The 13,636-nt window shown below is 39.0% G+C and overlaps 1 protein-coding gene across 6 annotated transcripts in view; it reads left to right on the forward strand.

Annotated features, from left to right (window-relative positions):
* Positions 1–10,911, forward strand: part of LOC132834294 (D-glucuronyl C5-epimerase-like) — a 100,950-nt gene extending 90,039 nt beyond the window's left edge. For all 6 annotated transcript variants that reach the window (XM_060853024.1, XM_060853025.1, XM_060853021.1 and 3 more), the window contains 2 exons: positions 4,801–5,046; positions 6,586–10,911. In XM_060853024.1, coding sequence (XP_060709007.1) covers positions 4,801–5,046; positions 6,586–7,610 — 1,271 coding nt within the window. In that variant the 3' untranslated portion in view covers positions 7,611–10,911. The remainder of the gene's footprint in view (positions 1–4,800; positions 5,047–6,585) is intronic.
* The last annotated feature ends 2,725 nt before the right edge of the window (positions 10,912–13,636 follow it).

Genomic DNA, 13,636 nt, shown 5'->3' on the forward strand with positions numbered 1-13,636 from the left:
GTTCCACCTCCTAGGATCCAAATATTTGTGTGTAGACTTGAAACCATCGCTTAGTTACTCACTGCCTTAGTTACTAAGCCATCAAAGTAACTTACCCACTTCAAGAACAATTAGGACAGTTATGGATTTTGACCTTTCTAAATCCTGGAATAATATCTGAAAAGCATTTTGAGGTGATCTAATCTAAAGCTAATATGACCTACTGTTGATAATGTGAAAATTGCCCAGGTATGTCCTATACACAAGAAAAAAGACAAGTCCAACCCAGCTACTTAGTGCCACCACCATGCACATCACACACGTGTGCACACACTCTCAACTGAGTGTGGCATCAAGGAACCCTAGCAAACCTGGAATCGGTGGTATCACAGGGGAAAATGATTGCAAGGATGATTCAGGAGAAGAGTGAAAGTAATAGGGTGGTTGTTATGGGGGACTTCAACTTTCCAGATATTGACTGGGAAAGCTATAGCTTGAGTACGTTGGGTCGGTGTTTGTCCAATGTGTGCAGGAGGGTTTCCTGACACAATATGTAGACATGCCAACAAGAGGTGAGGCCATACTGGATTTGGTTCTAGGTAACGAACCAGGCCAGTTGTTAGAATTGGAGGTAGGTGAGCACTTTGGGGACAGTGACCACAATTCGGTGACTTTTACTCTAGTGATGGAGAGGGATAAGTGTGCACTACAGGTCAAGAGTTATGGTTGGGGGCAGGGAAATTGATGCGGTGAGGCATGACTTAGGATGTGTGGCTTGGAAAAGTAGGTTTCAAGGGAAGGGCGCAATCGATATGTGGAGCTTGTTCAAGGAGCAACTATTGAGTGTCCTTGATAAGTATGTACCAGTCAGGCAGGGAGGAAAGGGTTGTGTGAGGGTGCCGTGGTTTAATAAGGAATTGGAATCCCTTGTTAAAGGGAAGAGGGCGGCCTATGTAAAGATGAGGCGTGAAGGTTCAATTGGAGCGATTGAGAGTTATAAGGTAACCAGGAAGGATCTAAAGAGAGAGCTAAGAGCAGCAAGGAGGGGACATGAAATGTCCTTGGTTCGTAGGATTAGGGGTAGGAATAGGTCCAGTCAAGGATAGTAGTGGGAAGTTGTGCGTGGAGGCTGAAGAGATTGGGGAGACACTGAATGAATATTTTTTGTCAGTATTCACTCAGGAACGGGACATTGTTGCCGATGTGAATATTGAGTCACAATTAATTAGAATGGATGGCTTTGAGGTATGTAGGGAAGAGGTGTTGGAAATTCTGGAAAGGGTGAAAATAGATAAGTCCCCTGGGCCTGATGGCATTTACCCTAGGATTCTCTGGGATGCAAGGGAGGAGCTTGCAGAGCCATTGGCCTTGATTTTTATGTCCTCGTTGGCTACAGGAATAGTGCCAGATGACTGGAGGATAGCAAATGTGGTTCCCCTGTTCAAGATGGGGAGTAGGGATAACCCTAGTAACTATAGGCCGGTGAGTCTCACTTCTGTTGTGGGCAAAGTCTAAGAGAGAATTGTAAGGGATAGGATTTATGAACATCTGGATAGGATAATGTGATCAAGGATAGTCAGCATGGTTTTGTGAAGGGCAGGTCGTGTAAGCTTTTTGAAACCTTATTGAATTCTTTGAGAAGATGACTAAGGAGGTGGACGAGGGTAAAGCGGTAGATGTGGTGTATATGGATTTTAGTAAGGCGTTTGATAAGATTCCCCATGGTAGGCTACTGCAAAAAATATGGAGATATGGCATTGAGGGTGCGTTAGAGGTTTGAATTAGGAATTGGCTGGCTGGAAGAAGACAGAGGGTAGTAGTTGATAAAGGTTCATCTTGGAGTGCAGTTACTAGTGGTGTTCCGCAAGGATCTGTTTTGGGACCATTACTGTTTGTCATTTTTATAAATGACCTGGAGGAGGGGCTAGAAGATTGGGTGAGTAAGCTTGCGGATGATACGAAAGTCGGTGGAGTTGTTGACCGTGAGGAAGGATATGGCAGGTTACAGCAGGATATAGATAAACTGCAGAGCTGGGCAGAAAGGTGCCAAATGGAGTTTAATGTTAAGTGTGAAGTGATTCACTTTGGTAAGAGTAACAAGAAGATGGGGTACTGGGCTAATGGTCGGATACTTGGTAGTGTGGATGAGCAGAGGGATCTTGGTGTTCATGTACACAGATCGCTGAAAGTTGCCACCCAGGTAAATAATGCTGTGAAGAAGGCATATGGCATACTGGCTTTTATTGGTAGCGGAATTGAGTTCCGGAGTCCTGAGGTCATGTTCAGTTGTTTAAGACTCTGGTGCGGCCGCATCTGGAGTATTGTGTGTAGTTATGGTCGCCATACTATAGGAAGGATGTGGAGGCACTGAAACGGGTGCAGAGGAGGTTTACCAGGATGTTGCCTGGTATAGTAGGAAGATCGTATGAGGAAAGGCTGAGGCACTTAGGGCTGTTTTCATTAGAGAAAAGAAGGTTTAGGGGTGACTTGATAGAGGTGTACAAGATGATTAGGGGTTTGGATTGGGTTGACAATGAGAACCTTTTTCCACATATGGAGTCAGCTATTATGAGGGGGCATAGCTTTAAATTAAGGGGAGGTAGGTATAGGACAGATGTTAGGGGTAGATTCTTTACTCAGCGAGCTGTGAGTTCATGGAATGCCCGGCCAGTAGCAGTGGTGGACTCTCCCTCTTTATGGGCATTTAAATGGGCATTGGATAGGCATATGGAGGATAGTGGGCTAGTTTAGGTTAGGTGGGCTTGGGTCGGCGCAACATCGAGGGCCAAAGGGCCTGTACTGCGCTGTATTTTTCTATGTTCTATGTGCTAAAATGTTCATTGGTTGGAGTCATACCTGGCACCCAGGAAGGTGGGTCATCTCAGCTCCAGGATGTCTCTGCAGGAGTTCCTCAGGATCGTGTCCTTGATCTAACCATCTTCCACTACTTTCGCAATGATCTCTCTCTCTCTCTCTCTCTCTCTCTCTCTCTCTCTCTCTCTCTCTCTCATAAACACAGTGGCAACAAGAGCAGGTCAGAGCTAGGGATACTGTGGTCGGTAGCTTACCTCCTGACTCCCCACGGACTGTCCATCATCTACAAAGTACGTGTCAGGAATACTCCCCACTTGCCTGGATGGGTGCAGCTCCATCAACACTCAAGAAGCTTGACACCATCCATCCAGGACAAAGCAGTTTCTTGATTGTTACCACATCCACTTTCTCAACCAATTAGCAGTGTGTGCTATTTACAAGATGCTTTGCAGAAATCTATCAAAGATCCTGAAACAGCACCTTCCAAACCCACAACCACTTAAATGTAGAAGGACAAGGGCAGTAGATAAACGGAAACACATCCCCTGCAGGTTCCCCTCCAAGTCACTCAGCATTATGACTTGGAAATATATCACCATTCCTTCACTGTTGTTGGGTCAAAATCCTGGAATTCTCTCCCTGTCAGTATTATGGGTCAACTTACAGCACATGGACTGCAAGAAGGTAGCTCACCCCCACCTTCTCAAAGGCAGTTAGGGACAGGCAAGAAATTATGGCCAGCCAGTTTGGCTCATGTCTGATGAGTGAATAAAAAAAGAAAAATGTCTGCTGTTGGGAGCAACTTCAAGGTGGTAAATGGAGAGCAAGGACAGTTGTAATCCTAGGTTCAAGTTCTGTCAATTCCCAGTATTTGAAACATTTTCAGGCCATCTCTAGGTTTTGAAAATCACAGTATAAGTGATTGTTATTTATTCTACTGTACCTTGTAAAATTCTACTGAACCTTGTAAAATCTTGAATCTGTAACTTAAAAGATCAGGAAGTATAACCCGCAGCATACTGCAACTGAGAAGTTTTACTGCGTTAGACTCTAATTTTTGTTCTTAAATCTCAAAGTAAATTGCATGTTAAAGTTTGATAATGCTGGAAATATTCAGCAGATCAGGCAAATGACCTGACATGGAAACCCTGTTTCCCTCTACACAGATCCTGTCTGATGTGTGAAATATTTCTAGCATTTCTGTTTGAATTGCAGATTTCTTGCATCTACAACATTCAGCTTTTGTTACACATTAGCGTTTATTGATTCAAATGCAATTTCCCCAAGTACTGGAACTAATGTACTTTGTGATCATAATACTCAAATTCGATTAACTAGCCAACCTTAAATTCCATTTGATTACTCTGAAAAAATATCCAAATAGTGGTAAAGTATTGCTGCGTCACTGGCATCTAACTCGAATATTGTTCTCTGCATGACCATTCATCAAAAATAGACAGTGAAAATTTATATATATTTATTTAGCAGGGAAAAAGTAACTATACTATTGAAACAGGATAAAAATTGCCATGCCAATCAACATGTAGGTTGATGCAGGTGGTTTTCTGTTGCAAACTCTTAATTGTGGCAGTCTTAGTAGAAGGCTTGAGAGTGGCAAACTGGGACTTTAGTTAGCATCCATTGATAGATTGTAAAAGGCTTGGCGAGGTAATCAAATATGTTGCAGATATAGTGGAAGATTTAGTGGCATTGCAGCTGAAAGGCTCCTATGAGGAAAAAGAAAGCAAGGACAAGTCTTGCTTGACTCTTGAACAATTGAAGGAGAATTACGCAATTTTATTTACTTCCTTTAAACATAATGTTTACCTGCTTTTTCTTCACCATATTAAAATGTCTTGCAGGCTTTATGCAGTTTTGATATAGCTATGATGTCCTGGTCTTTATTGGCATCCTGTTTCGAAAAGTAATTTTTTTAGAAGTATATTTTATTGTTCATGGATTATTTTCATTTTTAGCCCTAATAACTATCATTCCTCTCTTCTTCAGGTGTTCCTTTGTCCACTCAGTGGGGACCTCAGGGTTATTTCTACCCTATTCAGATAGCACAATATGGGCTAAGTCACTACAGTAAAAACCTAACTGAGAGGCCACCACATAGTGAAGTATACGAAATCGCAGAGAAAAGAGACAAAGGCACAAGACAAAATGACTGGATTATGCCAAAAGGATGTACAGTCTCTACAGTCTTTGACAAAACTAGATCTAGCAATGTCAAGCAGTTCACCACCCCAGGTATTTTATCTTACTGATCAATACTTGTTAAAGTTAACATGTTACTGACGAAAGACCATGAAATAATTATTGTCAGCACCAAAGCCTCAGATCTTTGTAGGAAAACTGTGAAGAGGTTTCCAGCTTTTGACATTGTAAGAAAAGAGGACAAACTATATAATGAATTCTGTATAATTTTCAAGACTCTCCTTTTTATTGATGGCAAAGTAATTTCAAGATCCCACAGGCCACTGACAAATCCACTTAAACTTAGAATGTCTTAACTAATGGATTTACAAGTGATTTATGCATTGATTTTTGAAATAAAAATTGAAAGAAAATTTTAAGCTCTATTCCCTTGTTAGCTGGCATCTTAAAGCTATATCTGACCTGGAAAAACCTAAGATTTAAAAAAATTAGTAAATGATTTTCAGCAGTGTGCATTAAATTTACAATGAAATTGTGCAGCAAAGGCTGAGTACAGGTATTAACATGTTTAAAAAGCTGGCAGATGATCTCCATTGGTTTAATTCATGAAAGCTGAAGTTTGAAAATTATACGGTCTCGGGAAATATATAGTGGACTTGGATGAGCCACTACTTGAAATTAGAATCTTCCATGTTTAAAAATAAAATTATTTTGAACACCTGTCACCTGCAAAGTCCTTTACCTCACTGATCTAACTGTAGAAAAAGCCCCGCTGACAAAAGGTGAAAGTTGAACCTTCCTACACATTCCAACTTGTCTGCTATAATGTGCAATAACTAAGCATTTGTAAAATGAAAGTACAGAATGTGGCTTGGGTTAGGCATCTGCAATGATTTTTGAAAATTAGAATAATTGTTAAGGATAGAACAGGTGGTATGAATGGACATACTTTTAGAGTCATAGAGATGTACAGCATGGAAACAGACCCTTCGGTCCAACCTGTCCATGCCGACCAGATATCCCAACCCAATCTAGCCCCACCTGCCAGCACCCGGCCCATATCCCTTCAAACCCTTCCTATTCATATATCCATCCAAATGCCTCTTAAATGTTGCAATTGTACCAGCCTCCACCACATCCTCTGGCAGCTCATTCCATACACGTACCACCCTCTGTGTGAAAAAGTTGCCCCTTAGGTCTCTTTTTTTATATCTTTCCCCTCTCACCCTAAACCTATGCCCTCTAGTTCTGGACTCCCTGACCCCGCGGAAAAGACATTGTCTATTTATCCTGTCCATGCCCCTCATAATTTTGTAAATCTCTATAAGGCCACCCCTTAGCCTCCGTTGCTCCAGGGAAAACAGCCCCAGCTTGTTCAGCCTCTCCCTGTAGCTCAGATCCTCCAACCCTGGCAGCATCCTTGTAAATCTTTTCTGAACCCTTTCAAGTTTCACAACATCTTTCCGATAGGAAGGAGACCAGAATTGCGCACAATATTCCAACAGTGGCCTAACCAATGTCCTGTATATATTTTCACATTGCAATAGAAAGCCAGTTGCTACACTCTAACAAACGTTGAGTATTTTATAAAATTTTCAGTTTAATATTAAATTGATCTCTCTTTCTTTTCAGAATCTTCAGATGGCGTTTACCTGATGTTAGGAAATGCAAGAGATTTCATCATTTCATTCGATATTAAATTCTTAACAAATGGGAGTATTTCTGTCGTACTGGAGACAACTGAAAAGAACCAGCTGTTTACAATTCACTATGTCACAAACACACAACTTATAGCCTTCAAAGACAAAGATATTTACTATGGCATAGGCCCACGGACAAGCTGGAGTACTCTTACTCGAGATCTGGTAACTGACCTGAAGAAAGGGGTTGGCTTGTCCAACACTAAGGCTGTAAAGCAGACTAAAATAATGCCCAAGAAAGTTATAAAGCTGGTTGCCAAGGGAAAAGGCTTTATTGACAACATCACAATAGCAACCACAGCACACATGCCTGCCTTCTTTGCTGCCAGCGATTGGTTGGTAAGAAATCAGGATGAAAAGGGTGGCTGGCCCATTATGGTGACCCGTAAACTAGGTGAGGGTTTTAAGTCTTTGGAGCCTGGCTGGTATTCAGCTATGGCACAAGGTCAGGCCATGTCTACACTTGTAAGGGCCTATTTGCTTACAAAGGAACAGGTGTACCTCAATTCAGCCTTGCGGGCAGTGGTGCCCTATACTCTCAAATCAGAGGATCACGGGGTAAAAGCTGTGTTTATGAATAAGTATGATTGGTATGAAGAATACCCAACTGTTCCCAGCTCTTTTGTTCTGAATGGTTTCATATACTCTCTACTGGGTCTATATGACCTCAAAGAAACTGCAGGTGAGAAACTAGGACAAGAAGCTAAAAAACTGTATGAACGAGGCATGGACTCTTTGAAAGCCATGCTTCCATTGTATGACACTGGCTCAGGTACAATCTATGATCTCCGCCATTTCATGCTTGGTACAGCTCCAAACTTGGCACGTTGGGACTACCACACCACCCACATCAACCAGCTACAACTGCTGAGCACAGTTGATGATGCACCTATCTTTAAGGAATTTTTAAAGAGGTGGAAGTCCTATTTAAAAGGAGGGAGAGCAAAGCACAACTAGAGCTGAAAGCCAAAACATAATCTTATGAAGCATACATTTAATATATAAGGGAAGTTTCCTTAATTTAAACATTTTTGAGAGTACAAATAGTACCTTTTGTATCCCTGCCATCTTCTTAATGGCACATTTTAAGAGTGTAGCAATCAGTAACATTACGGGGAAGAGTGAATCAAATTGTGGTGAAAAATTATCCCTGTCGAAACATCCTTTTGTTTGTATTTACCTTTCTGTAAGTGGAGATGCTCACTGATAGGAGGTGATTTAAGCAGTCAATTGTGCATATTAACTCACCCTAAGACTTACAATCCCTTTCTGGCGCTTCACCCTTTTCAGCTGTACTTGTATGTTTTTATTTTTATGTTTGTTTTTCTTCACTGGTTTTGTTTTTGACATTTTGCATTTGATTATATCATCAAATCATGTATTTTTATTAGAAGTAGATGAAGTTGTATTCCTTTTTTTTCAAAATTAACATCCATTTAGAATTTCTGTTATGGCACCAGTCTCAACACTTGTTTTTGTTTAGAGACTCACTATCCTTGTCTATGTTCCCAATCCCTGGAATCGAACTAATTTATCAATTTCTACAATTAACAAAACATTGACAATTGTGAATGACCCCTAAGGTGGTTTGTAGCATGTTTTTGTTTTATTTTCTGTTTCGGGTGAGCTGCTGTTATAAACTATTAAGTAGCATGAACTTTGTAAAAATGTATCTTTTAAGTGTCTTTAATTAGCACAGAATATTTTTCCATTGTTTTAAAAAAGTCCTTCAAGGCGTATTGCTCATTTAGCTTTTGATGCACATGGCAAAGCACAACACAAAAGATTTCAAAAGTAACTGCACAAATAAAGTAATATATGTTTCATGGAACTTGTTATACCATGCAGGGGAGAGAATTTTATTTCCAGTTGAATCAGTAAGTTCCGTATGGTGGTTGGTGCCATTTCCACCCTTTATTTTTTGCCTCAACATTTTGAATCCAGTCTCTCCATTCATGCAGAACTTTGTCTTGATTTGTGTAATATCATCCTAGAATTATTTTTTTTCTCTTTAGAGAGCACATTGTAATATTTGTGATCGCCTTCAAAGCGCTAGGCTTTGTTTATAAAGTCCTGTTTGAATGCAAAAACATTGCTTATGTGAATTGATCATTGGCTATCCTAATCTGGAGGGAAGCAATGAGATAAAAGAATCACGTATGGGAATGTTGATGTAAGGGGCCAACTGTGTGGAATCTAATCCATTTTAAATATTTGTGCTCTGGATTAAAAATAGGAAATGCACATGTGGATCTGAAACCAAAAAGAAAAAAAGCAGGTTACTGATGCAACATTTCTGATTTGGCCAATGTATTGATGAATGATACATAAAATAGCAATCAACCGAACTTTACAGGTACTGATTACCTGTTCGTATTTTTAGTGTATTATGTCTATATTTCTGATTTTTCTATCTTTTTATTTCAAAGCTTGAACTAATTAGTTATGAATCAGTAAGTGACATGGTGGGGGCAGGGGGAGGGAAGCACTTGAATCTGTGTTACTGTATTTTAAGATAGTATGTGTTTGGAAAAAAGAAATCACCAGCCCAGAAATGAATTTGAATGTCAAAATCATTTACATACTGTGAAAGTAAGAATATTTTCGTAACTGTTTTCATTGCCAGACCTTCTCCTGAGTTCAAAATATATATCTTTTTTTCTAGTATTTCTGAACTGTTATGGATTTCTAAATACTGTAAACCCAAAATAGTGACCAGCGAGTGGGAGAGAGTCATTGCATTGTGCATATTTAGAATCAGGTAAACAGTTTAACTTGAGTTTCCTTCTAATTTTGCCATTTGATGGCATAGGAAACAAAGGACTAAATGAAGGTGAAGGAAATTTTGCCCTTGTTTCTTTTTAAAAATCAAATTTTCTCTTTTTTTGTACATGGGACCAAACCAATGTTACTAGCATTGATGCATTGAATAAGGAGGTTACTTCAGTGTTAATGTGCCCATTTGATCCAGTTACAATTGGCTTCTTTGGAAGCTGCACCTTTCAGCTCTCCTAATATTCCTCCAATTTCTTTATAGAGCCAGAAAAAGAACATACTTGACAGGTTTCATTTTTGCGGTTCCTCAGTAATTGTAATTGATGCAAATCAGTTCACCAACACAGAACAAAATTCTCAATGATTGAGTTTAAAAATAAACTAGACAATCTCCCTTCGCCTTTTTATTGAGCTATCCCTGCTAAGAATTACCAGCCTCCATACAGAAGTATGGAAGTCAGTAGCCAAAATGTAGTAGCTGATTAAAAAAATAAGATCAGTCTGCAATATTTATAGGTATTTTGCTGAAGTACAATATTATTTAAAAGGTAAAGCATACAGAGAGCAAACAATTTGCAAATCAAGTTGCTGGTTATGTTGGATGATATATTATCTAACAGTGTAATTTTTATTTTCTCCACAAAACTGATATCTATTTAACTAAATGGTATATATTTGAGAGATGTTCATTTTGGCAGTTAGATGAGTATAGAAATATTTAGCGCTTGACATTTTGTTATCCAAGTTTTTCCAATGCTGTACTGTTCTCTGTATGCAGCATCACATTTCTTTTCTTTTCCCACCTCAAGGTTCATTTCCTTCTTCATAACGAAACTGGTGATGGTGGTGTATTTTTTTAAAAATGTGTTCTTCTGTTTCTTTTGTTCATGGCTCTAAATCATCTTTTCTTCTGAGCTTAAGTGTGTCAATACCAAAGCATTATATATAAAAAAACATCCAAACTGTTCTGCACCTGAGAAGATCTTGTTCATAACTCTTAATATTACGAATCATTCTCTCATTAGATGTATTAGAATGCAAGATGCAGCTGGGTATATGCAAACAGAAGACACAAGCACAATAGTAGACTTTGTGCTGATGTACCCTCACTGGACAGTGTGCAAGACTTTCACTGAAAGCTGCTATTTTCATTCACACTGTACTTTTTATCATTTTAACTTGTATTTTTACATGCCAATTGAACTATATGTTGGATATGCAATAAACTGTTTACTGAACACTGTTGCCTGTTGACAGGGCAAGGCAGTGTTATAGAGCTGTACCAATTTGCATTTGTTAAGCACAATGTGCACGCAGTTGTACAGCTTTGCCATTTTGTACACGGCAAGAATTCATAATTTTTTCAAATAAAGTGACTATATACAATTATGTTTATATAAAAATATTGATTGGATCAATCTTTGCTGTGCTAAGTATCTTTGCTTACTGAAGTTGTACAATAAAGCATTTTCTTAAAAAGGGACTTTTTGGTTCTGGTTATTTTGTTCCATTGTTGCAAGAATGGGCAATTTTTGCTGTTTAATTCTGAAGATACAGATCTATTTCTTTCTTTTCTGAGGAAGATGACTGCGAGCTCGGATTGTATTTGCCTTAAATTTTGTATTCATTGTCACCAGGCAATAACAGTCAGTTTCCTAATATATTACTAGAAAATGTACTTTTCAAGCAAAACAGCATCTTAGTGATTTTACTTCACAATATAGAAAACGTGATGGATTGATTACTGGTCTAAGATCCTTTTCATGGACAAGAATTGTGAAATATTTCAAATTTATTCTCTGGCAGTGAAATCAAGCAGTAGCATTTTGCTATAAATAGACAAAAATAATGTATCTGTCATCCCTATATGTGGACAAATAACTTCAGAGAAAGCAATATGTATGTATTTTAACATACTGCGTTTGAATAGACCATACTTTGTTTGCCTGGTTTATCTAGACAAGTAGTATTTGCCAACTGGAGCCCACTTATATTCAAAATGACAAAGTACTCCTGTAGTTGTCAGTGGGAAGGTGCATTAAAACAAATGCAAAGTGGTCTTGGTGTTTTTGGAAAGCATGGATTTTCTTTCTATTATAGTGACACACACATATTTACTTCTCTCGTGTGTAGTGTGGCTTCCTGATGCTGATTTTCCCAGCCATTCCAAAGTTGACATTTGATTCTTATTCCAGTAGATCTTTGTGCATAACTAATCATATAAAAATACTTGTTTTGTAAATGTAACAGAAAAAGTTTCATTTTAAATATAAGGCAGTATCATGAATAACATTGGATGCATCATTGCTCCAGTGCTCTGACTCTGGTATCATAGTGATTAAAATGGCATGTTGTTTTTCTGACCTATGCCCTTTTCTATAGAAAGTTAATTTCGTCAAATGCTTTCTAATTTAATCAAAAAGCATCATGTGGTTCAGGTGTCAACTGCACTGCCTCATGTGGAACTATGGCAGATTTCTTTTCCTAGCATGTACCAGGTCAGATGATCTGGAACAAAAAAGCACTGGAAGTAATCAGGTATTATCAGCACCTTTGGTGAGAGAAACGAGGTGAATATTAATAGGGTAGGAAGAGCAAAAGAGAAGATTTTTGTTGGGTGGAAGGGGAAAAGCTACCAAATATTTTTCGTGATCTTGCAAATGCGTTATGATCTGTTCCCAATTGTTTAGCCAGCAATGTAAAATACCAACTGTTTATAATTATTGATTATTGTCAGATGGATGGAAGCATTATAAGAAATTAAATATTTATAATGTCGCCTATAAATGTACATCTCAAAGTGCTTCAGGTAATGGATTTCATTTGAGGCATAATTGTTCATTGTATATAACCAATTCTTTATGCTGAAATCATTACACAGCAAATTAACCATTTTAAAAAAAAACATAAGACTTTGGAGTGGGGATTAAGTCACTCATTCCTTCCAGTCTGATCTACCACCGAATAAGATCATGTCTGACATGGTTATGGTGTCAACTCCACCCTCCTATTGTACCTTCCTTCCAGCTCCTCCGCTCCTTGACATCCTTGACTATCAGAAAATCTAGGCAGAAGTGGGTACTGCAGATGCTGGAGATTAGAGTCCAGATCCGAGTGGTGCTGGGAAAGCACAGCATGTCAGGGCAGCATCCGAGGAGCAGGAAAATCGATGTTTCGGACAAAAGCCCTTCATCAAAAAATCTATCCAACTGTGCCTTGAATAAATTTAAGGCACAACCTCTACTACTTTTGGAGGAAGAGCATTCCACAGACAAACAATTCTCCTCACTATCTGTCTTTGTCTTAGAAGGGAGATTAGATTAGATTACTTAGTGTGGAAACAGGCCCTTCAGCTCAACAAGTCCACACCGACCTGCAACCCACTCCCCTACCTTTACCCCTTCACCAACACTACAGGCAATTTAGCATGGCCAATTCACCTAACCTGCACATTTTTGGACTGTGGGAGGAAACCAGAGCACCTAGAGGAAACCCATGCAGACACAGGGAGAATGTGCAAACTCCACACAGTCAGTCACCTGAGGCAGGAATTAAACCTGGGTCTCTGCCGCTGTGCCACCGTGCCTTGTAGTAAGTAAATCAATTCTTTGCCCTTTATAGTGCCAGCAATGGCAAGACACTTTCCAGACTTGAGAAAATTTTATTCTACTTTATAGGTCTCTGTTTAATATCTTGTATCACAGCCTACCCTCCTTCAGTTCAGATGCTTTGCTGAGGTAACTTTCTTCAATAGAATGCGGCGTATATTTTTTATATGCTTAGTTAGGCCAGTGTTTCCACCTCCTGCAGAGGATAAAACTTTTGAGTGACTTCTGTTTAGACTAGTGGAATGAAATATTTTAAAAGTATATGTCAAACCTGCAACTGTTAGATTTCATTTGAAATTTAAGGATTGTGTACTCACCTCACTGTAGGCTTAAAACACTAATACATCAACTGCATTGATGATGAAGCAGTTTTTCTCAGATGACACATTAAACAAAAGGTCCCATTTTTTTACTACTTGGTGAGTAGAGGAAAACAGAAATATGAGACTAGAATTAGGGGATACATTTAAGAGTGAGGACTTACTACAAGCAAATGACTGCATTTCTAGTAATGTGATGCCAGCAGGAAAATGAGTGCTGTACTTTGTTCTCCACTGACAGATGTCTTTTAGCAACCAAGGAGAAATGTTGATTTGCTTA

The sequence above is a fragment of the Hemiscyllium ocellatum genome, chromosome 39 (assembly GCF_020745735.1).
Source record: "Hemiscyllium ocellatum isolate sHemOce1 chromosome 39, sHemOce1.pat.X.cur, whole genome shotgun sequence".
NCBI classification, from domain to species: Eukaryota; Metazoa; Chordata; class Chondrichthyes; order Orectolobiformes; family Hemiscylliidae; genus Hemiscyllium; species Hemiscyllium ocellatum.